This window comes from Pseudophryne corroboree, chromosome 2, assembly GCF_028390025.1.
Source record: "Pseudophryne corroboree isolate aPseCor3 chromosome 2, aPseCor3.hap2, whole genome shotgun sequence".
Taxonomy (NCBI): Eukaryota; Metazoa; Chordata; class Amphibia; order Anura; family Myobatrachidae; genus Pseudophryne; species Pseudophryne corroboree.
Window position 1 is genome coordinate 742,018,972 of NC_086445.1, and position 24,683 is coordinate 742,043,654.

A 24,683-nucleotide genomic window follows, 5' to 3' on the forward strand; every position below is an offset into this window, starting at 1 on the left:
TGATTCCGACGACACGTATGCTGTTCCTAGGGATGATTCTGGACACAGTACAGAAAAAGGTGTTTCTCCCGGAGGAGAAAGCCAAGGAGTTATCCGACCTAGTCAGGAACCTCCTAAGACCAGGCCAAGTGTCAGTACATCAATGCACAAGGGTCCTGGGAAAGATGGTGGCTTCTTACGAAGCGATTCCATTCGGCAGATTCCACGCAAGAACTTTTCAGTGGGATCTGCTGGACAAATGGTCCGGATCGCATCTTCAAATGCATCAGCGGATAACCCTGTCTCCAAGGACAAGGGTGTCTCTCCTGTGGTGGTTACAGAGTGCTCATCTCCTAGAGGGCCGCAGATTCGGCATTCAGGATTGGGTCCTGGTGACCACGGATGCCAGCCTGAGAGGCTGGGGAGCAGTCGCACAGGGAAGAAATTTCCAGGGCTTGTGGTCAAGCATGGAAACGTCACTTCACATAAATATCCTGGAACTAAGGGCCATTTACAATGCCCTAAGTCAGGCAAGACCTCTGCTTCAAGGTCAGCCGGTGTTGATCCAGTCGGACAACATCACGGCAGTCGCCCACGTAAACAGACAGGGCGGCACAAGAAGCAGGAGGGCAATGATGGAAGTGGCAAGGGTTCTTCGCTGGGCGGAGAATCATGTGATAGCACTGTCAGCAGTGTTCATTCCGGGAGTGGACAACTGGGAAGCAGACTTCCTCAGCAGACACGATCTTCACCCGGGGGAGTGGGGACTTCACCCAGAAGTCTTCCACATGATTGTGAACCGTTGGGAAAAACCAAAGGTGGACATGATGGCGTCCCGCCTCAACAAAAAACTGGACAGATATTGCGCCAGGTCAAGGGACCCTCAGGCAATAGCTGTGGACGCTCTGGTAACACCGTGGGTGTACCAGTCAGTGTATGTGTTCCCTCCTCTTCCTCTCATACCAAAAGTACTGAGAATCATAAGAAGGAGAGGAGTAAAGACTATACTCGTGGCTCCGGATTGGCCAAGAAGGACTTGGTACCCGGAAATTCAAGAGATGCTCACGGAAGACCCGTGGCCTCTACCTCTAAGAAAGGACCTGCTCCAGCAGGGACCATGTCTGTTCCAAGACTTACCGCGGCTGCGTTTGACGGCATGGCGGTTGAACGCCGGATCCTGAAGGAAAAAGGCATTCCGGATGAAGTCATCCCTACCCTGATCAAAGCCAGGAAGGATGTAACCATACAACATTATCACCGTATTTGGCGTAAATATGTTACGTGGTGCGAGGCCAGGAAGGCCCCTACAGAGGAATTTCAACTGGGTCGTTTCCTGCATTTCCTGCAAACAGGACTGTCTATGGGCCTCAAATTAGGGTCCATTAAGGTTCAAATTTCGGCCCTGTCAATATTCTTCCAAAAAGAACTGGCTTCTGTTCCTGAAGTTCAGACGTTTGTCAAGGGAGGACTGCATATACAGCCTCCTTTTGTGCCTCCAGTGGCACCTTGGGATCTCAATGTAGTTTTGGGATTCCTAAAATCACATTGGTTTGAACCACTCACCACTGTGGACTTAAAATATCTCACATGGAAAGTGGTAATGCTGTTGGCCCTGGCTTCAGCCAGGCGTGTCTCAGAATTGGCGGCTTTATCCTATAAAAGCCCTTACCTAATTTTTCATACGGACAGGGCAGAATTGAGGACTCGTCCTCAATTTCTTCCTAAGGTGGTTTCAGCATTTCACTTAAACCAGCCTATTGTGGTGCCTGCGGCTACTAGGGACTTGGAGGATTCCAAGTTGCTGGACGTAGTCAGGGCCCTGAAAATATATGTTTCCAGGACGGCTGGAGTCAGAAAATCTGATTCGCTGTTTATCCTGTATGCACCCAACAAGCTGGGTGCTCCTGCTTCTAAGCAGACGATTGCTCGTTGGATTTGTAGTACAATTCAGCTTGCACATTCTGTGGCAGGCCTGCCACAGCCAAAATCTGTAAAAGCCCATTCCACACGGAAAGTGGGCTCATCTTGGGCGGCTGCCCGAGGGGTCTCGGCTTTACAACTTTGCCGAGCAGCTACTTGGTCAGGGGCAAACACGTTTGCTAAATTCTACAAATTTGATACCCTGGCTGAGGAGGACCTGGAGTTCTCTCATTCGGTGCTGCAGAGTCATCCGCACTCTCCCGCCCGTTTGGGAGCTTTGGTATAATCCCCATGGTCCTTTCGGAGTCCCCAGCATCCACTAGGACGTTAGAGAAAATAAGAATTTACTTACCGATAATTCTATTTCTCATAGTCCGTAGTGGATGCTGGGCGCCCATCCCAAGTGCGGATTGTCTGCATTACTTGTACATAGTTATTGTTACAAAAATCGGGTTTTTGTTGTTGTGAGCCATCTTTTCAGAGGCTCCTTCTGTTATCATGCTGTTAACTGGGTTCAGATCACAAGTTGTACGGTGTGATTGGTGTGGCTGGTATGAGTCTTACCCGGGATTCAAAATCCTTCCTTATTGTGTACGCTCGTCCGGGCACAGTATCCTAACTGAGGCTTGGAGGAGGGTCATAGGGGGAGGAGCCAGTGCACACCAGCTAGTCCTAAAGCTTTTACTTTGTGCCCAGTCTCCTGCGGAGCCGCTATTCCCCATGGTCCTTTCGGAGTCCCCAGCATCCACTACGGACTATGAGAAATAGAATTATCGGTAAGTAAATTCTTATTTTTATATTGAATACGGTAGAATACCGGTAGCCAATTGAGGGACTGACAAAGCGGATCTGCAGACGATGATCGTCTAGCAAGGAAGATTAGCCTCGCAGCTGCATTCAAAATGGATTGTAGTGGTGAGAGCTTATGTTTGGGAAGTCCAGTAAGGAGACTATTGCAATAATCAATGCTGGAGATGATGAGTGCATGGATTAGAGTTTTTGCAGTGTCTTGTGTAAGATAAGGACGTGTTTTGGATATGTTTTTTAGATGCATGTAACATGATTTGGAGACAGATTGAATGTGTGGAACAAAGGACAGTTCAGAGTCAAGAATGACACCTAGGCAGTGAGCTTGCAGGGTAGGTTGGATAGTTACATTGTCAACAGTTATGGAGATATCAGGTTGGTAACTACTCTTGGCTGGTGGGAAAATAATTCTGGTTTGGAAATGTTGAGTTTGAGGTGGCGAGATGACATCCAAGATGAAATGGCAGACAGGCATTCAGTGACACGGACTAATACAGATGGGGAGGATAGGTAGATTTGAGTATCATCAGCGTACAAATGATACTGAAATCCAAAGGAGCTGATTAGTTTACCAAGAGATGAGGTATAGATTGAAAAAAGCAGAGGACCCAAGACTGAGCCTTGCGGTACTCCAACTGATAGATTCAGAGAAGAGGAGGTAGAATCAGAGAAGTGAACACTGAAAGAGCGATTAGAGAGGTAGGATGAGAACCAAGTAAGGGCTGCGTCCTGAAGACCTAGGGATTTTAGTGTTTGTATGAGAAGAGAGTGGTCAACAGTGTCAAAAGCAGCAGAGAGATCTAGAAGAATAAGAAGTGTGTAATGGCCTTTCGATCTAGCAGTGACCAGATCGTTCACTACTTTGGTCAGTGCCGTCTCTGTGGAGTGATGGGCACGAAAGCCTGACTGAAGTGGGTCTAGTAAGTTGTGGGAGTTGAGAAAGTGTGTGAGGCGAATGTAGGCAAGTCTCTCAAATAGCTTGTAGAGACATGGGAGCTGAGAGATGGGACGGTAGTTAGAGAGAGTGTTTGGGTCAGAATTGTGTTTTTCCAGAATGGGAGTGATCACTGCATGCTTAAACAGAGAAGGAAAGATACCAGTAGAAAGTGAGAGATTACAGATTTTAGTTAAGGTTGGGATAAGCACAGAAGCCAAAGTTTTACTGACTTTTTTATGCATCCGAAATGATTGATGTGAATTGACTGGATTACGTTTGAAATATTTGCAAGCAGTTCTTAACTGTTGTGCTTATATCACAGGTGTAACTAATATTTGAGCTAAAAAAATGTACCAAGAAACAAACGATAATTAGTATTGCACCGTGTGTGTTGAATCTGTTAAAATAAGGCATGTCTATTTGGTTATTTTTAGAACTTCCTTATGGCTGGGAGAAGATAGAGGACCCGCAGTACGGAATCTATTATGTTGAGTAAGTACTCAGAGTCTGATTCAGAGATGGACGCAACTCCCATCACCATTGCGAATTTGTACGCAGCGTATCTGCTGAAATATGTTAATGATGATGCCACAGGGATTTGTACAGAGATTCCTACTAACTCTGATTACTGCTTCCATACGAATATGCGCCATTGATCACTCCATCGATCATACTGTATGAGCATCCCTATGTCTGAATGTCGCAAGTAAGCCGCAGGCATAGACATGCAGTCCCGATTCCTGCATTCTTGAAGCCACCTTCCGTTACCGCCCACAAACGTTCCCTACCTGTCACTCGGCGAATAATTCCACATCCATCTAGAGTGCCTATAAGCTGCAGGTATTTGTGCTGCCAGTTGGTGTATTGGGAAGGCAGCCAGTGAACTCTTATGGACGGTTGAAGCTCAGCAGTAGAGAAGTAACCAGTACAGCCAATGACAATGCTGCTGCACTAGCAAAATACAAAAGCCAGACCTATGGTTTAGCTATTCTTGAGTGTAAATGTGAGTGCTTTGACTGAATGATGATACAGGTATTGCCATTGGTGGCTTCATTATTTGCTAAGCTGCCTGATCATGCGTGAGGTTAATGAACATGTCATAACCAATATGTTTTTACTGTTATTTATAGTTTTAAACAATTCTCCATCCTAACAATTTGCATTCTATAGAAGGTGCACCCACGTTGCTTTGTAGTTGCTTTTATCTTGTTTTTTACCTTTGGTTACTGAATGAGTTAGGCAAATGCAACCACTTATTTCTCTTACGACCTATAGAATACTGGGGATCCATTTAGTACCATATGGTATATACGAGTCCACTAGGAGCCATGAGCACTTTAAGAATTTGATAGTGTGGGCTGGCTCCTCCCTCTATGCCCCTCCTACCAGATTCAGTTTAGAAAATGTGCCCGGAAGAGTCGGTCACGCTTATGGAAGCTCCTGAAAAGTATTCTGCATTTGTTTTCAGGCAGGACTGGATGCACCAGCCTGCCTGGTTCGTTGTACTTAGTGGGGAGACGGACGTCCCAGCCTCTTGAAGGGTTAATGGTCCGTTGCCCGCTGACAGCACACTAGCTCCTGAGGGAACTATTCGCAAACCCCACCACGGCGAGCGTACATTCCTGCAGCACGCCGCCACCCCTAACAGAGCCAGAAGAAAGAAGAGTGGTGAGTACTAAGCCGGCATCGCGGTTAGCTTGTCGCAGGCCATTATGGCAGCTTGAGGGTATGGAGATGCACGGCTTCTAACCGGGGTGGACTGTGTCTCCGGCTAAGCTTGGCATTAGCGATAAGGGCGCTGTGTGTATGGCAGTGTGTTCCTCTTCCACAGGGAGCTCACTACTAGGTACTCAGTGTAGTGCACCTTCCTAGTATAGTGGGGCTGTACCAGTGTGGCTGGATTCCATTAAACGAATGATTTCCAATATTTCTAATAAATTGTCCCGCAATGAGAAAGAGGCTCAATACTTAAGACAGTGTGCGGATGAGTTTATGAACAGAGGCTCAGTCCCCAAACATTCGTCTCATTCCCCTGCCATTTGTCCACAAAAACGGACTCTGGCCCATACCCTGCAGTCTGACTCTGACGCTGAGGGGTCAGACATGGAGGAGGGTGAGGTGGATTCAGGGGGCGGATGCTGCTCTGTCACAGGGAATAGAGGCTCTTATAGAAGCTATCAGAGATGGTCTGCAAATTTCTGATAAGGTGATAGAGGAGTGGGAGGAATCTTATTTTAATGTAAAAAAAGAAGTCCTCAGTCACTTTTCCTGTGTCAAAGGAATTGAATACCCTGTTTGAAGAACCGTGGATTTATCCTGATGGGAAATTTCTAATCCCTAAAAGGTTACTCTCATCTTTTCCTTTTCCTCCTAAGGATGGGAAAAAATGGGAAAGTCCACCGATAGTGGATGCATCAGTGTCCAGGCTGTCATGAAAGATTGTGTTGCCTGTCCCTGGTGCAGCCTGCATGAAAGACACGGCTAATCGTAAAATTGAGACTACACTAAAAACCTTGTACACAGCTGCTGGGGTGGCCCAGAGACCCACTATAACATGTGCATGGATTACTAAAGCCATTGGTAAATGGTCAAGTAACCTAATTAAGGGATTAGATTCTTTATCTAGGGGGGAGATTGTTTTACTCCTTCAACATATACAGGACTCTGCAAACTTTATGGTGGAAGCCATAAAAGAGATAGGCTTGCTTAATGCACGCACCACTGCTATGGCAGTGTCAGCACGCAGGGGCTTATGGCTACACTAGTGAACTGCGGATGCGGACTCCAGGAAAGGCATGGAGGGCCTAGCTACCATTCACAGAGGCCTTATTTGGAGATGAACTAGACCAATGGTTTCCAAAGCTACTGCAGGTAAGTCTACATTTCTCTAACGTCCTAGTGGATGATGGGGACTCCCTAAGGACCATGGGGAATAGACGGGCTATGCAGGAGACATGGGCACTTTAAGAAAGAATTTAGATTCTGGTGTGCTCTGGCTCCTCCCTCTATGTCCCTCCTCCAGACCTCAGTTTGAATCTGTGCCCGGACGAGCTGGGTGCTGTTTAGTGAGCTCTCCTGAGCTTGCTATAAGAAAGTATTTTGTTAGGTTTTTTATTTTCAGGGAGCTCTGCTGGCAACAGACTCCCTGCATCGTGGGACTGAGGGGAGAAAAGCAGCCCTACTCTCTGCAGATAGGTCCTGCTTCTTAGGCTACTGGACACCATTTGCTCCAGAGGGATCGTACACAGGATCTCACCCTCGTCGTCCGATCCCGGAGCCGCGCCGCCGTCCCCCTCGCAGAGCCGGAAGACAGAAGCCGGGTGAAAGAAGCAAGAAGACTTCGAAATCGGCGGCAGAAGACTCCAGTCTTCACTGAGGTAGCGCACAGCACTGCAGCTGTGCGCCATTGCTCCCACACTACACCCACATACTCCGGTCACTGTAAGGGTGCAGGGGGGGGCGGGGGGGGGGGGCCCTGGGCAGCAATTAGAGACCTCTTTGGCAAAAGTTTGCATATATACAGTTGGGCACTGTATATATGTATGAGCCCCCGCCAAAAATTGTACATGAAAGCGGGACAGAAGCCCGCCGTCGAGGGGGCGGGGCTTCTTCCTCAGCACTCACCAGCGCCATGTTTTTTTTCCACAGCACCGCCGAGAGGAAGCTCCCCAGCCTCTCCCCTGCAGTTACACGGTAGAAGAGGGTAAAAAGAGAGGGGAGGCACATAATTAGGCGCAAAAATCAATATAAACAGCAGCTACTGGGTTAACATTAAGTTACTGTGTTATTCCTGGGTTAATAGACCTGGGGTGTGTGCTGGCATACTCTCTCTCTCTGTCTCTCCAAAGGGCCTTATGGGGGAATTGTCTTCAGATGAGCATTCCCTGAGTGTGTGGTGTGTCGGTACGTGTGTGTCGACATGCCTGAGGTAAAAGGCTCCCCTAAGGAGGAGATGGAGCAAATATGTGTGTGAGAGGGTGTCTCCGTCGACAACGCCGACACCTGTTTGGAAATGTGTAATTAAGTGCTAAGGTGAATGTTAAGTGCTAAGGTTTTGTGATAAGGCACAAAAGATTAGAGAACAGACAGGGAATCTACCCATGTCTGTCCCTATGTCGCAGAGACCTTCAGAGTCTCTCAATAATCACTATCCAAAATAATAGACACTGATATCGACACGGAGTCTGCCTCCAGTGTCGACTACGATAATGCCAAAATGGCAGAAAAGTATTCAATATATGATTATTGTAATAAAAGATGATTTGCATATCATTGATGACTCATCTGTCCCTGACACAAGGGTACACATGTTTAAGGGGAAGAAAGCTGAGGTAAATTTCCCTCCTCTCATGATGAAAAAGAGCGGAAATCTCCAGACAAGAGACTGCAGTTTCCCACAAAGAATTCTCAGGGAGTATCCTTTCCCTACTAGGGCCAGAATACGATGGGAATCTTCCCCTAGGGTGTCACTGCAGATAGCGTGCACATTCTGGTACACTACTCAGACCGGCGATGGTGTCGGCATGGGTTTATAGCGCTTTGCCAGCGTGGACAGGTACCTTATCAGCAGAGATTGAGACCCTAGTATGTATATATATATCTATATATAGAGATATATATATTAAAGATGCTGTCTTAAGAGATATATATATATATATATATATATATAAAAAGAGACATGAGTCTACTGGGTCCTAGAGTCAAAGCTATGTCGATTTCTGCTTGACGTGTCCTGTAGAATATGCAATGGACAGATGATGCCGACTTAAGAGGCATATGGAAGGCTGAGGATTGTGTGGAGAAGGGTTCTCAGACCTGGTCTCCACAGCTATAGCTGGTAATTCTGATATTTTGCCTTATATTCCTGCACAGCCTAGGATAGCACGACATTATCAAATGCAGCCTTTCGAACAAAGAAACAAAGTCCGAGGTGCGTCCTTTCTTGCCAGAGGCAGGGGCAGAGGAAAGAAGCTGCACAACACAGCTAGTTCCCTGGAACAGAAGTCCTTCCCGGCCTCTACAAAATCCACCGCATGTCGCTGGGGCTCCACAGACGGAGCTAGGCCCAGTGGGGGCACGCCTTCGTAAGTTCAGCCACAAGTGGGTTCACTCCCTGTTAGATCCCTGGGAAATAGATATTGTGTCTCAGGGATACAAGCTGGACTTTGAGGAGATGCCCCCTCACCGACGGCACTGCCGGCTTCCCCCCACGAGAGGGAAACAGTGTTAACTGCAATTCACAAATTGTATCTTCAACAGGTGGTGGTCAAGGTTCCCCTCCTTCAACAAGGAGGGGGTTATTATTCGACCATGTTGTAGTCCCGAAACTGGACGGTTCGGTCAGACCCATATTGAATTTAAAATCCCTGAACATATACCTGAAAAGGTTCAAGTTCAAGATGGAATCGCTAAGAGCGGTTATTGCAAGCCTGAAAGGGGGAGATTTTATGGTGACTCTGGACATAAAGGATGCATACCTTCATGTCCCCATTTATCCACCTCATCAGGCGTACCTCAGAATTGCGGTACGGGATTGTCATTACCATTTTCAGACGTTGCCGTTTGGTCTTTCCACGGCCCCGAGAGTATTCACCAAGGTAATGGCGGAAATGATGGTGCTACTGCGGAAGCAAGGTGTCACTATTATCCCGTACTTGGACGATCTCCTCATAAAAGCGAGATCAAGAGAGCAGTTGCTGAACAGCGTTTCACTTTCTCTGGAAGTGTAACTGCAACACGGCTGGATTCTATATATTCCAAAGTCGCAGTTGGTTCCTACAGCTCATCTGCCTCTCCTAGGCATGATCCTAGACACAGGCCAGAAAAGGGTTTATCACCCGATAGAGAGAGCTCAGGAGCTCATGACACTGGTCAGGAATCTATTAAAACCAAAACAGGTGTCAGTGCATCACTGCACTCGAGTCCTGGGAAGGATGGTGGCATCATACGAGGCCATTCCCTTCGGCAGGTTCCATGCGAGGACCTTCCAATGGGACTTACTGGACAAATGGTCCGGATCACATCTTCAGATGCATCGGTTAATCACCCTATCCCCCAGGGCCAGGGTGTCTCTCCTGTGGTGGCTGCAGAGTGCTCACCTTCTCGAAGGTCGCAGATTCGGCATTCAGGACTGGGTCCTGGTGACCACGGATGCAAGCCTCCGAGGGTGGGGGGCAGTAACACAGGGAAGAAATTTCCAAGGGCTGTGGTCAAGTCAGGAGACTTGCCTTTACATCAACATCCTGGAACTAAGGGCCATATACAACGCCCTACATCAAGCGGAGTCCCTGCTTCGCGACCAACCGGTTCTGATTCAGTCAGACAACATCACCGCAGTGGCTCATGTAAACCGCCAAGGCGGCACAAGGAGCAGGGTGGCGATGGTAGAAGCCACCAGAATTCTTTGCTGGGTGGAGAATCGCGTAAGCGCACTGTCAGCAGTGTTCATTCCGGGAGTGGACAACTGGGAAGCAGACTTCCTCAGCAGGCACGACCTCCACCCGGGAGAGTGGGGACTTCATCAAGAAGTCTTCACGCAGATTGCAAGTCGGTGGGAACTGCTACAGGTGGACATGATGGCATCCCGCCTCAACAAAAAGCTGCAGAGATATTGCGCCAGGTCAAGAGACCCTCAGGCGATAGCTGTGGACGCACTGGTAACACTGTGGGTGTTCCAGTCGGTCTATGTATTTCCTCCTCTTCCTCTCATACCCAAGGTGCTGAGAATCATTAGAACGCCGGATCCTAGCAGAAAAAGGCATTCCGGATGAGGTCATTCCTACGCTGATAGAGGCTAGGAAGGATGTGACGGCTCAACATTATCACCGTATATGGCGAAAATATGTGGCTTGGTGTGAGGCCAAGAATGCCCCTACGGAGGAATTCCAGCTGGGCCGTTTCCTTCACTTCCTACAGTCGGGAGTGACTTTGGGCCTTAAATTGGGTTCCATTAAGGTCCAGATTTCGGCCTTATCCATTTTCTTTAAAAAAGAACTGGCTTCTCTGCCTGAAGTTCAGACGTTTGTAAAGGGAGTGCTGCATATTTAGCCCCCTTTTGTGCCTCCAGTGGCACCTTGGGATCTTAACGTGGTGTTGAGTTTCCTGAAATCACACTGGTTTGAACCACTCAAAACGGTGGAAGTAAAATATCTCACGTGGAACGTGGTCATGCTATTAGCCTTGGCTTCGGCTAGGCGTGTGTCAGAATTGGCGGCTTTGTCACATAAAAGCCCTTATCTGGTTTTCCATGCGGATAGAGCAGAATTGCGGACCCGCCCACAATTTCTGCCGAAAGTGGTTTCATCCTTTCATATAAACCAACCTATTGTGGGTGCCTGTGGCTACTACTGACTTGGAGGATTCCGAGTCACTGGATGTGGTCAGGGCTTTGAAGGTTTATGTAGCCAGAACGGCTAAGGTCAGGAAAACAGAATCTTTGTTTATCCTGTATGCTTCCAACAAGCTTGGGGCGCCTGCTTCAAAGCAAACTATTGTTTGCTGGATCTGTAACACGATACAGCAGTCTCATTCTGCAGCTGGGTTGCCGCTGCCTAAATCAGTTAAGGCCCATTCCACAAGGAAGGTGGGGTCTTCTTGGGCGGCTGCCCGAGGGGTCTCGGCATTACAGCTTTGCCGAGCGGCTACTTGGTCAGGTTCAAACACCTTTGCAAAGTTCTACAAGTTTGATACCCTGGCTGAGGAGGACCTTGTGTTTGATCATTCGGTGCTACAGAGTCATCCGCACTCTCCCGCCCGTTTGGGAGCTTTGGTATAATCCCCATGGTCCTTACGGAGTCCCCAGCATCCACTAGGACGTTAGAGAAAATAAGATTTTACTTACCGGTAAATTTATTTCTCGTAGTCCGTAGTGGATGCTGGGCGCCCGTCCCAAGTGCGGACTTCTTCTGCAATGCTTGTATATAGTTATTGCTTAAATAAGGGTTATGTTATAGTTGCATCAGGGTTTATCTGATGCTCTGTGATTGTTCATACTGTTAACTGGGTAAAGTTATCACAAGTTATACGGTGTAATTGGTGTGGCTGGTATGAGTCTTACCCTGGATTCCCAAAATCCTTTCCTTGTACTGTCAGCTCTTCCGGGCACAGTTTCTCTAACTGAGGTCTGGAGGAGGGACATACAGGGAGGAGCCAGAGCACACCAGAATCTAAATTCTTTCTTAAAGTGCCCATGTCTCCTGCGGAGCCCGTCTATTCCCCATGGTCCTTACGGAGTTCCCAGCATCCACTACGGACTACGAGAAATAGATTTACCGGTAAGTAAAATCTTATTATCTTCCTTCCGCAGATTCCCCAACCAGGAAGACTTACTCAGCTTCGAATTTACCGTCTTTTTGGATGGCCAAGTTTAAGGGTAAAACCAGAGGTGCTTCTACAGCCAACAGAGGTGCTAGAGGTAAACCAAGGCAAACCAGCAACTGCTGGTTCTCAGGAAAAGAGGTCAAGCTCTGCTTCCTCAAAACCTTCAGCATGACGGTGGACCATGAGGCCTGGAGGATTGGCAGGTGGGAGCCCGAATAAAATTCTTCAGTCACATCTGGACAACATCATGCCGGGATCCCTTGGTCATAGATCTTATTTCTCAGGATTACAGACTGGAGTTTCAGGAGCTCCCACCTCACAGATTCTTCAAATCAGGCTTACCAGTTTCGCAAGAAGCAAGCATAACTTTACAGGGCGCCATTCAAAAACTGGTAGACTTGGGTCATTGTTCCAGTTCCACCTCATCTGCAAAACAAGGGATATTATTCCAACTTGTTTGTAGTACCAAAACCGGACCGTTCGGTGCAACCGATTCTGAACCTCAAGTCGTTGAACCCGTACTTACGAGTGTTCAAATTCAAGATGGAGTCTCTGAGAGCGGTGATCTCAGGTCTGCAGGAGGTGGAATTCCTAGTGTCTCTGGATATCAAGGATACGTACCTTCACATTCCGATCTGGCCGCTTCATCAGGCTTATCTACGGTTTGCACTGCAGGACAGTCACTATCAGTTTCAGGCCCTGCCGTTTGGTCTTTCCACGGTACCGAGGGTGTTCACAAAGGTGATGGCAGAGATGATGTTTCTCCTTCGCAAGCAGGGAGTGAACATAATTCCTTACCTGGACGATATTCTGATAAAGGCACCGTCCAGGGAGAGGTTGTTGGACAGCATTGGTCTCTCAACCAAACTTCTCCAGGATCATGGGTGTATTCTGAACCTTCCGAAATCTCACTTACAGCCAACACGGAGTCTTCCATTCCTGGGAATGGTATTGGACACGGAGTCGCAGAAGATGTTCCTTCCGTTGGAAAAGGCATTGGTAATCCAGTAAATGGTTCAGGATGTTCTGAAGCCAACCCGGAGTTTCAGTGCATCTGTGCATTTGCCTTCTGGGGAAAATGGTGGCCTCTTATGAGGCACTTCAGTACGGAAGGTTTCATGCAAGACCCTTCTAGCTCGATCTGTTGTACAAATGGTCAGGATCGCATCTTGACATGCACCAGAGGATCTGTCTGTCGCCAAAAGCCAGGATCTCCCTTCTGTGGTGGCTACAGACTTCTCACCTCGTCGAGGGTCGGAGGTTCGGAATTCAGAATTGAATTCCGCTAACCACAGACGCAAGTCTAAGAGATTGGTGAGCAGTCACCCAGGGGGTGCAGTTTCATGGCAGATGGTCAAGCCAGGAAGTGGTCCTTCCAATCAACATTCTGGAACTCGGGGCCATATACAATGCCCTTCTGCAGGCCTCATATCTTCTTCAGGATTGGGCCATTCAGATCCAGTCGGACAGTGTGACTGCAGTAGCGTATATAAACCGACAAGGCGGAACGAAAAGCAGAGCAGCAATGTCAGAGGTGTCAAGAATTCTCCTCTGGGCAGAAAAACATGCTGTGGCGTTGTCAGCGGTCTTCAGACCGCTGACAACTGGGAAGCAGACTTCCTCAGCAAACACGACCTGCACCTAGGGGAGTGGGGCCTTCACCCGGAAGTGTTCAGGTGCTTGACAAGTCGATGGGGATATCCACAAATTGACATGATGGTCTCTCGTCTCAACAAGAAGCTAAAGCGGTTTTGTACCAGGTAAAGAGACCCACAGGCAGTGGCAGTAGCCGCTGTGACGAATCCATGGGTCTATCAGATGGTGTACGTGTTTCCTCCACTTACTCTGATCCCAAGAATTCTAAAGAGAATAAAAAGGGAAAAGGTTCAAGCAATTCTCATTGCTCCAGACTGGCCAAGAAGGGCCTGGTATGCGGATCTTCTGGAGATGCTCCTCGAAGATCCGTGGCCTCTACCTCTTTGTGAGAATCTTCTGCAACAGGGCCCTTTCGTCTATAAAGACTTACCACGGCCACATTTAACGGCATGGAAGTGCCGGGAGAGGTGATTATCCAAGCCAGAAAGGGGGTAACGTCTAAATATGTCTCTTGGTGTGAGAGCAGAAAATTTTCTGTGTTGGAATTTCATCTGGGATGTTTCCTACTTTTTCTCCAGTCAGGTGTGGATGTGGAACTACGTCTGGGCTCCATTAAAGTCCAGATTTCGGCCTTGTCCATTTTTCCCCCAGAAACAATTGGCTTCTATTCCTGAGGTCCAGAAGTTCTTGAAAGGTGTGCTTCACATCCAACCACCGTTTGTGCCTCCTACGGCACCTTGGGATCTCAATTTGGTATTGCAGTTCCTCCAATCGGACTGCTTTGAACCGTTACAGGAGGTTGACGTAGAGTACCTTACGTGGAAGACCATCACACTGTTGGCCTTGGCTTCAGCAAGACGTGTGTCGGAGCTGAGGGAGTTGCCTCACAGAAGCCCCTATTTAATTTTCCATGACGACAGAGCTGAACTCAGAACTCGTCAGCAATTTCTTCCTAAAGTGGTGTTCGCATTTCACATCATCCAACCTATTGAGGTTCCAGTTGTTACCGACACCTCTACTTCATAGAATTTTGGATGTTGTGAGGACTTTGAAGGTGTATGTAAAGCGAACAGCTCGTCACAGGAAGTCGGACTCGCTGTTTGTTCTTTATGATACCAATTAGATTGGGTGTCCTGCTTCAAACAGCCCATTGCGCGCTGGATTAGACTCACTATCCAGCATGCTTATTACACGGCAGGATTGCTAGTTCCAAATGTGTACAGGCCCACTCTACTAGGTCAGTGGTTTCTTCTTGGGCGACTGCCTGGGATGTCTTGGCTTCACAGCTCTGCCGAGCAGCTACTTGGTTAGGTTCGAACACGTTTGCTAAGTTCTTGCGAGTTCGATACTTTGGCCTCCTGAGGACCTTCAGTTTGGTCAATCAGTTCTGCAGGAACCTCAGCACTCTCCCACCCGGTTTGGGGGCTTTGGTACTTCTCCATGTTACTAAATGGATCCCCAGTATCCTCTAGGACGTAAGAGAAAATAGGATTTTAATTACCTACCGGTAAATCCTTTTCTCGTAGTACGTAGAGGATACTGGACGCCTGCCCGGTGCTTCGTTCTTACTGCACTGTTACTTAGTTAAGTATTATTGTTTGGTTCAGCTGTTACTGTTCCTGTTTCAAGTTTTGTTAGCATGGCTCTCCTCTTGTTTGTGTGTGCTGGTTCGGAATCTCACCACTATCCTTTTATATCCTTCTTTCAAAGTATGTCCATCTCCTCGGGCACAGTTTCCTAGACTGAGTCTGGCAGGAGGGGCATAGAGGGAGGAGCCAGTACACACTATCAAATTCTTAAAGTGCCCACGGCTCCTAGTGGACCCGTCTATACCCCATGGTAGTAAATGTATCCCCAGTATCCTCTACGGACTACGAGAAAAGGATTTACCGGTAGGTAATTAAAATCCTATTTTTCCAGCTACAGTTATATCACATTTTCGCAGTTTCTTCAACTACTCTTTAATTTTACAGGTTCTCTGTAAAACACCTTTGCAGTCTCTGTCATATTACCTAGGTTATGAACTCAGATATGACTGCATAAAAATGGTGTTTGTCTTTTATTGCTGGCATGGAATGTTTCTATACTAAACTTATTATAGTACTAGTGCACTAATTAAACTTTTTGATTTATTTCCTCAACCACATTAAAGAAGTGTAATAAATAACAGATTTGTAAAAAATGCCGTAAATAGTGTACCCTACCTCCCAACATACATAAACAAAATATACTTGTTCATACGATTAACATGGATTAATTATTCTAGCAAGCTGATCACTGTTATACTGTAGCTAAATATCTTTGTGTGGAATCCATTTTTCTCTAACGTCCTAAGTGGATGCTGGGGACTCCGTAAGGACCATGGGGAATAGCGGCTCCGCAGGAGACTGGGCACATCTAAAGAAAGCTTTAGGACTATCTGGTGTGCACTGGCTCCTCCCCCTATGACCCTCCTCCAAGCCTCAGTTAGATCTCTGTGCCCGAACGAGAAGGGTGCACACTAGGGGCTCTCCTGAGCTTCTTAGTGAAAGTTTTAGTTTAGGTTTTTTATTTTCAGTGAGACCTGCTGGCAACAGGCTCACTGCATCGAGGGACTAAGGGGAGAAGAAGCGAACTCACCTGCGTGCAGAGTGGATTGGGCTTCTTAGGCTACTGGACATTAGCTCCAGAGGGACGATCACAGGCCCAGCCATGGATGGGTCCCAGAGCCGCGCCGCCGGCCCCCTTACAGAGCCAGAAGACAGAAGAGGTCCGGAAAATCGGCGGCAGAAGACATCCTGTCTTCACCAAGGTAGCGCACAGCACTGCAGCTGTGCGCCATTGCTCCTCAGCACACTTCACACTTCGGTCACTGAGGGTGCAGGGCGCTAGGGGGGGGCGCCCTGAGCAGCAATAAAAACACCTTGGCTGGCGAAAATACATCACATATAGCCCCCAGGGCTATATGGATGAATTTTAACCCCTGCCAGAATCCATAAAAAAGCAGGAGAAAAGTCTGCGAAAAAGGGGCGGAGCCTATCTCCTCAGCACACTGGCGCCATTTTCCCTCACAGCTCAGTTGGAGGGAAGCTCCCCTGGCTCTCCCCTGCAGTCACTACACTACAGAAAGGGTTAAAAAAGAGAGGGGGGCACTAATTAGGCGCAGTATTAACAATACAGCAGCTATAAGGGGAAAAACACATATAAGGTTATACCTGTATATATATAGCGCTTTGGTGTGTGCTGGCAAACTCTCCCTCTGTCTCCCCAAAGGGCTAGTGGGGTCCTGTCCTCTATCAGAGCATTCCCTGTGTGTGTGCTGTATGTCGGTACGTTTGTGTCGACATGTATGAGGAGAAAAATGATGTGGAGACGGAGCAGATTGCCTGTAATAGTGATGCCATCCCCTAGGGGGTCGACACCTGAGTGGATGAACTGTTGGAAGGAATTACGTGACAGTGTCAGCTCTGTATAAAAGACAGTGGTTGACATGAGACAGCCGGCTACTCAGCTTGTGCCTGTCCAGACGTCTCATAGGCCGTCAGGGGCTCTAAAGCGCCCGTTACCTCAGATGGCAGATATAGACGCCGACACGGATACTGACTCCAGTGTCGACGGTGAAGAGACAAATGTGACTTCCAGTAGGGCCACACGTTACATGATTGAGGCAATGAAAAATGTTTTACACATTTCTGATAATACGAGTACCACCAAAAAGGGGTATTATGTTCGGTGAGGAAAAACTACCTGTAGTTTTCCTGAATCTGAGAAATTAAATGAGGTGTGTGATGATGCGTGGTTTTCCCCCGATAACAACTGATAATTTCTAAAATGTTATTGGCATTATATCCTTTCCCGCCAGAGGTTAGGGTGCGCTGGGAAACACCCCCTAGGGTGGATAAAGCGCTCACACGCTTGTAAGGGCTCTACCCTCTCCTGAGATGGCCGCCCTTAAGGATCCTGCTGATAGAAAGCAGGAGGGTATCCTAAAATGTATTTACACACATACTGGTGTTATACTGCGACCAGCAATCGCCTCAGCCTGGATGTGCAGTGCTGGGTTGGCGTGGTCGGATTCCCTGACTGAAAATATTGATACCCTAGATAGGGACAGTATATTTTTGCCTATAGAGCATTTAAAAGATGCATTTCTATATATGCGTGATGCACAGCGGAATATTTGCCGACTGGCATCAAGTCTAAGTGCGTTGTCCATTTCTACCAGTAGAGGGTTATGGACACGTCAGTGGTCAGGTGATGCGTATTCCAAACGGCATTTGGAAGTATTGCCTTAATAAGGGGAGGAGTTATTTGGGGTCGGTCTTTCAGACCTGGTGGCCACGGCAACAGCTGGGAAATCCACGTTTGTACCCCAGGTCGCCTCTCAACGTGAGAAGACGCCGTATTATCAGGCGCAGTCTTTTCGCGGACAAGCGGGCAAAATGTTCCTCATTTCTGCCCCGTGACAGAGGGAGAGGAAAAAGGCTGCAGAAATCAGCCAGTTCCCAGGAACAGAAACCCTCTCCCGCCTCTGCCAAGCCCTCAGTATGACGCTGGGGCTTTACAAGCAGAATCAGGCACGGTGGGGGGCCCGTCTCAATGAATTTCAGCGCGCAGTGGGCTCACTCGCAAGTAGACCCCTGGATCCTTCAGGTGATATCTCAGGGGTACAAATTAGAATTCGAGACGTCTCCCCCTCGCCGTTTTCCTAAAGTCGGCTTTACCGATGTCTCCTTCTGACAGGGAGACAGTTTTGGAAGCCATTCACAAGCTGTATTCCCAGTAGGTGATAATCAAGGTACCCCTCCTGCAACAGGGAACGGGGTATTATTCCACACTGTTGTGGTACCGAAGCCGGACGGCTCGGTGAGACCGATTCTAAATCTAAAATCTTTGAACACTTACATACAGAGGTTCAAATTCAAGATTGAGTCACTCAGAGCAGTGGTTGCGAACCTGGAAGAAGGGGACTACATGATGTCTCGGGACATCAAGGATGCTTACCTTCATGTCAAAATTTACCCTTCTCACCAAGGGTACCTCAGGTTTATGGTACAGAACTGTCACTATCAGTTCAGACGCTGCCGTATGGATGGTCCACAGCACCCCGGGTCTTTACCAAGGTAATGGCCGAAATGATGATATTCCTTCGAAGGAAGGGAATTTTAGTTATCCCTTACTTGGACGATTCCCTGATAAGGGTAAGATCCAGGGAACAGTTGGAGGTCGGTGTAGCACTATCTCAGGTAGTGTTGCGGCAGCACGATTGGATTCTCAATATTCCAAAATCGCAGCTGGTTCCGACGACTTGTCTTCGGTTCCTAGGGATGATCCTGGACACAGTCCAGAAAAAGGTGTTTCTCCCGGAGGGGAAAGACAGGGAGTTATCCGAGCTAGTCAGGAACCTCCTAAAACCGAGCCAAGTCTCAGTGCATCAATGCACAAGGGTTCTGGGTAAAATGGTGGCTTCCTACGAAGCAATCCCATTCGGCAGATTCCACGCAAGAACTTTCCAGTGGGACCTGCTGGACAAATGGTCCGGGTCGCATCTTCAGATGCATCAGCGGATAACCCTGTCACCAAGGACAAGGGTGTCCCTCCTGTGGTGGTTGCAGAGTGCTCATCTTCTAGAGGGCCGCAGATTCGGCATTCAGGACTGGGTCCTGGTGACCACGGATGCCAGCCTGCGAGGCTGGGGAGCAGTCACACAGGGAAGGAATATCCAGGGCTTATGGTCAAGCCTGGAGACATCACTTCACATAAATATCCTGAAGCTAAGGGCCATTTACAATGCTCTAAGCTTAGCAAGACCTCTGCTTCAAGGTCAGCCGGTGTTGATCCAGTCGGACAACATCACGGCAGTCACCCACGTAAACAGACAGGGTGGCACAAGAAGCAGGAGGGCAATGGCAGAAGCTGCAAGGATTCTTCGCTGGGCGGAAAATCATGTGATAGCACTGTCAGCAGTATTCATTCCGGGAGTGGACAACTGGGAAGCAGACTTCCTCAGCACGACCTCCACCCGGGAGAGTGGGGACTTCACCCAGAAGTCTTCCACATGATTATAAACCGTTGGGAAAAACTCGACAGGTATTGCGCCAGGTCAAGGGACCCTCAGGCAATAGCTGTAGACGCTCTGGTAACACCGTGGGTGTACCAGTCAGTGTATGTGTTCCCTCCTCTGCCTCTCATACCCAAGGTACTGAGATTGATAAGATGGAGAGGAGTAAGCACTATATTCGTGGCTCCGGATTGGCCAAGAAGGACTTGGTAACCGGAACTTCAAGAGATGCTCACGGAGGATCCGTGGCCTCTACCTCTAAGAATGGTCCTGCTCCAACAAGGACCCTGTCTGTTCCAAGACTTACCGCGGCTGCGTTTGACGGCATGGCGGTTGAACGCCGGATCCTGAAGGAAAAAAGGCATTCCGGATGAAGTCATCCCTATCCTGATCAAAGCCAGGAAGGATGTAACCGCAAAACATTATCACCGCATTTGGCGAAAATATGTTGCGTGGTGCGAGGCCAGTAAGGCCCGACGGAGGAAATTCAACTGGGTCGATTCCTACATTTCCTGCAAACAGGAGTGTCTATAGGCCTGAAATTGGGGTCCATTAAGGTTCAAATTTCGGCCCTGTCAATTTTCTTCCAAAAAGAACTAGCTTCAGTCCCTGAAGTTCAGACGTTTGTAAAAGGGGTACTGCATATACAGCCTCCTTTTGTGCCTCCAGTGGCACTTTGGGATCTCAATGTAGTTTTTTGGGTTCCAAAAGTCACATTGGTTTGAACCACTTAAATCTGTGGAGTTAAAATATCTCACATAGAAAGTGGTCATGCTGTTGGCCCTGGCCTGGGCCAGGCGCGTGTCAGAATTGGCGGCTTTATCCTGTAAAAGCCCTTATCTGATTTTCCATTCGGACAGGGCGGAATTGAGGACTCGTCCTCAGTTTCTCCCTAAGGTGGTTTCAGCGTTTCACCTGAACCAACCTATTGTGGTGCCTGCGGCTACTAGGGACTTGGAGGACTCCAAGTTGCTAGACGTTGTCAGGGCCCTGAAAATATATGTTTCCAGGACGGCTGGAGTCAGAAAATCTGACTCGCTGTTTATCCTGTATGCACCCAACAAGCTGGGTGCTCCTGCTTCTAAGCAGACTATTGCTCGTTGGATTTGTAGTACAATTCAGCTTGCACATTCTGTGGCAGGCCTGCCACAGCCAAAAATCTGTAAATGCCCACTCCACAAGGAAGGTGGGCTCATCTTGGGCGGCTGCCCGAGGGGTCTCGGCTTTACAACTTTGCCGAGCAGCTACTTGGTCAGGAGCAAATACGTTTGTAAAATTCTACAAAATTGATACCCTGGCTGAGGAGGACCTGGAGTTCTCTCAATTGGTGCTGCAGAGTCATCCGCACTCTCCCGCCCGTTTGGGAGCTTTGGTATAATCCCCATGGTCCTTACGGAGTCCCCAGCATCCACTTAGGACGTTAGAGAAAATAAGAATTTACTTACCGATAATTCTATTTCTCGTAGTCCGTAGTGGATGCTGGGCGCCCATCCCAAGTGCGGATTGTCTGCAATACTGGTACATAGTTATTGTTACCAAAAAATCGGGTTATTGCTGTAGTGAGCCATCTTTTCTAGAGGCTCCTCTGTTATCATGCTGTTAACTGGGTTCAGATCACAAGTTGTACAGTGTGATTGGTGTGGCTGGTATGAGTCTTACCCGGGATTCAAAATCCTTCCTTATTGTGTACGCTCGTCCGGGCACAGTATCCTAACTGAGGCTTGGAGGAGGGTCATAGGGGGAGGAGCCAGTGCACACCAGATAGTCCTAAAGCTTTCTTTAGATGTGCCCAGTCTCCTGCGGAGCCGCTATTCCCCATGGTCCTTACGGAGTCCCCAGCATCCACTACGGACTACGAGAAATAGAATTATCGGTAAGTAAATTCTTATTATTATGTAACTTAGTGTATGGCAACCTATGGTACATGGCCCTGCAGACCTAAGGTACATAGTGTATTGAGGCTAGTTGTCTGAAGACACATCTGTAAACTAAGTATTGTAGTTTATTGTGTTAGAAATTTTCTACACAAGTTTGCCATTTGCTGTAAACATTTAAACACACAAAGTATCTCTTTGCAAATATTTATGCACTTTAAATTTGGAAATGGATGGATTGTGATGTGATTGTATTGCTTTGCGGCTGTCAGGAATCCCGACAGTGAGACGAGGGGACTCGTTGCGCTTGCCACGCTTCAGGCCCAGTGGCTCACTTTGCTTGCCACAAGTTATATTCCCACTTGGTTGGTGGCATGGACCCACCAACAAAGAGGGAATACCCGGCGGTGGTCGGGATTCTGGATGTCTGTATTTCACCGGCTGTCGGGATTCTGGCGTCGGCCTACTGTACGGGATTCCAACAGCCGGTATATTAACTGCATTCCATCTACACTGCAAACTAAAGCTGCCTCTACTCTTTGTAATCAGAGAAGAAAAACCAGAGAATAGATTAGTGTAATAAACAAAACTTAAAACTTTTAACTGACTGTATGTTCAGCAGTGTAGATCCTTTACTTTGACAAGGGAGGAGGCAGCAACCCTTAAGGTATGCCACTATATTAACAAATGAAGCTATCGATGTATATGCCACATGGCGCATTCGTTTATAATTTGTAGTACCATTTAGAAATTGCAGGCTCTAGACTTGCATTAACTCCTTCACTCTATCAGATGGAATTAAATTGAAATAGAAAAGTAAAAATATCTCTGTACTGAACTTAGTGAAGTTCTAAATCGTTCCAGGCAAACATTAAGTGGGATTTTCTGTTAATGCACTTTGAAAGTCCATTAGCATTAGTTTTACCTTAGGCTTTGTATTTATTGCAGAGCTCTGAAATTAAGAGACAGTTGTGGCATATTTAAAGGTCACAGACTGTTCCCTTTATAAATTTAGGTTTAGCGTCCTCTGGGTAGAGAGAAACGGGAATAGGAGATGATATGTAGGAGATGATGTAAGCACGTATATTTGGTTTGTATATTTGTTTCTGGTGAATACAAATAGTTTGTGAATATGTATACCAATATTCTGTATTATTTCATGTCTATATTTCATAAAACAACTAAATTATGGAGTGGACCATGATACAGACAAAATATATAAAATGACATGAAACCGAACGGGAAATTGGCCCTGCCCAAATGACCTTAGAATCTCTTCTTGATACATATGGTAGTCTACTATTACATAGTATTTTGAAAAAGTAAATTAAAATTGATGACCATATAATTAGCAAAAGACCATAAGAAAGCTGACTTATTAGGTCATGTTTTGTAAAGGAATCTAACATATAACCCACATACATGAATAAATCAAGTATATTTTTCCACTGAAACCAGATTTCATAGAATGTAGACAACCCGTCTGACATGAAGTTTACTTTTTTCTGGAGAATCTTGTGTCAAAGTCGAAAAATATTGCAGTACACACATCATGTACAAACTACACACAGATGGCCTTCGCTCGTGTACTTGTTCTGTCGTGCGTGCACATATTCGCAATTTGCGTATGGTCGCTCCCACGGTCCTGCGTATTAGCGTGTGGTATGGGTATTTACGGTAGAGTTTGTGAACGCATGGAGAGCTATCAAAACACATTACATATTTAATCCAAATAGTGCACAATGTACACATAGCCTCCCTGCACCACATCAGAAAGTAACAGCAGTTTAAATGGTTTCAGAACAAAGGGATTCACCTTTACAGAATAGGAGGGGACAGATCAAGGTTATAAGGTGGTGTTTGGTATCCAGCTGAAGGGTATTTTAAGGGTAACATTCCGGTGTTGGTTTGAGAAAGATCGCATGTTCCTGCGGATAGGAATATGCAGGAGCAGAATATAGATATAAACTGTATTTACTGTACATTATGTATGCGGCTGGAATCCAGAGGAGACCACCCACAAGAGCAGTTGGGAAAGACATTGCCTACCTATTCAAACCGACCTATGACCTCTCCTGTACTGTAAATGTGCATTCCTGTGTCCAATAGACAAAGAGATTACAGTATCTATTGTATTGCTTTTTGGAAGAATTGTATAAAGAGAGCCTGCTGCAGGCCCGGTCAGACACAAGACTCACAACGTTATCTATCAGATGACGAAGGACCGGACCGGGTAGCGCAAGCGAATCCACTCACGTATGTACCATTGAATGTAGCCATTTACTCTGTTATATTGTATTGTATTATTTGTAGTATAACCCCCTTTCAGCAATAATACGCTGTGGTTTCGGAACCCAGCGGTTTAATTACAATCTGGTGTCGTGTCTTCATTGCCCTGCTAAGGTTTAAAGTGTATTATCATTGCATTGCATTGCTGTAAAAGGTTTAAAGTGTATCTCTGGGTGTGTACGTGCTGTGGGTACTTTGTACCGTCAGCGCGGCGTATGTACGCTAAGTCCGTACACAGTGCGGGACTTTGTACGCTAATAGCGTACTAAGTACGTAGAGTGTGTATTAAGTACAGCGGCCGCAGCGGCTACATGGTAAAGTGTACTTAAGGTGTGTTTAAGGTATAGCTTTCATTCCTGTAAGATAATCAGCATTATCACTTGTACCCTTCCAGCAGACCATTTACTCACTATTTGCCCCTCCATAGTTTATATACGTGCATGGATTTAACACATTGTCCTCTTAGGATCATATGTACTATACCATGGCTGGATCATGCTGCCCCTCCTCCCAGGTGGAGGCTATATGACACCCTTCTTCTTTATGAGGACCATCTTAAAATTATCTCTTTTGCCATTAGGGATTATGGGGTAAATGTTTGAAGCAGTGATAAGAGTGGAGAAGTGAGCCAGTGGAGAAGCTGGCCTTGGCAACCAATCAGCACTGAAGTAACATTTATCATTTGCATACTATAAAATTATACAGAGCAGCTGATTGGTTGCCATGGGCAACTTATCCACTGGCTCACTTCTTTCCTCTTATCACTGCTTCATACACTTACCCCTATGTATTCCACAATAATACTTCCGATATATCCAGTGGCGGAACTAGCGAGCGGTGGGCCCAGGTGCGACAAAATGCTTTGCCCCCCCCCCATCCCATCCAAGTCCACCCCCTCACCCCTGGAGAGGATCTGGTGAGG

The 24,683-nt window shown here is 47.2% G+C and overlaps 1 protein-coding gene across 3 annotated transcripts in view; it reads left to right on the forward strand.

Annotated features, from left to right (window-relative positions):
- The window catches only part of MAGI3 (membrane associated guanylate kinase, WW and PDZ domain containing 3), a 676,662-nt gene that overhangs the window by 375,010 nt on the left and 276,969 nt on the right, over window positions 1–24,683 (forward strand). For all 3 annotated transcript variants that reach the window (XM_063955402.1, XM_063955400.1, XM_063955401.1), the window contains one exon: window positions 4,078–4,135. In XM_063955402.1, coding sequence (XP_063811472.1) covers window positions 4,078–4,135 — 58 coding nt within the window. The remainder of the gene's footprint in view (window positions 1–4,077; window positions 4,136–24,683) is intronic.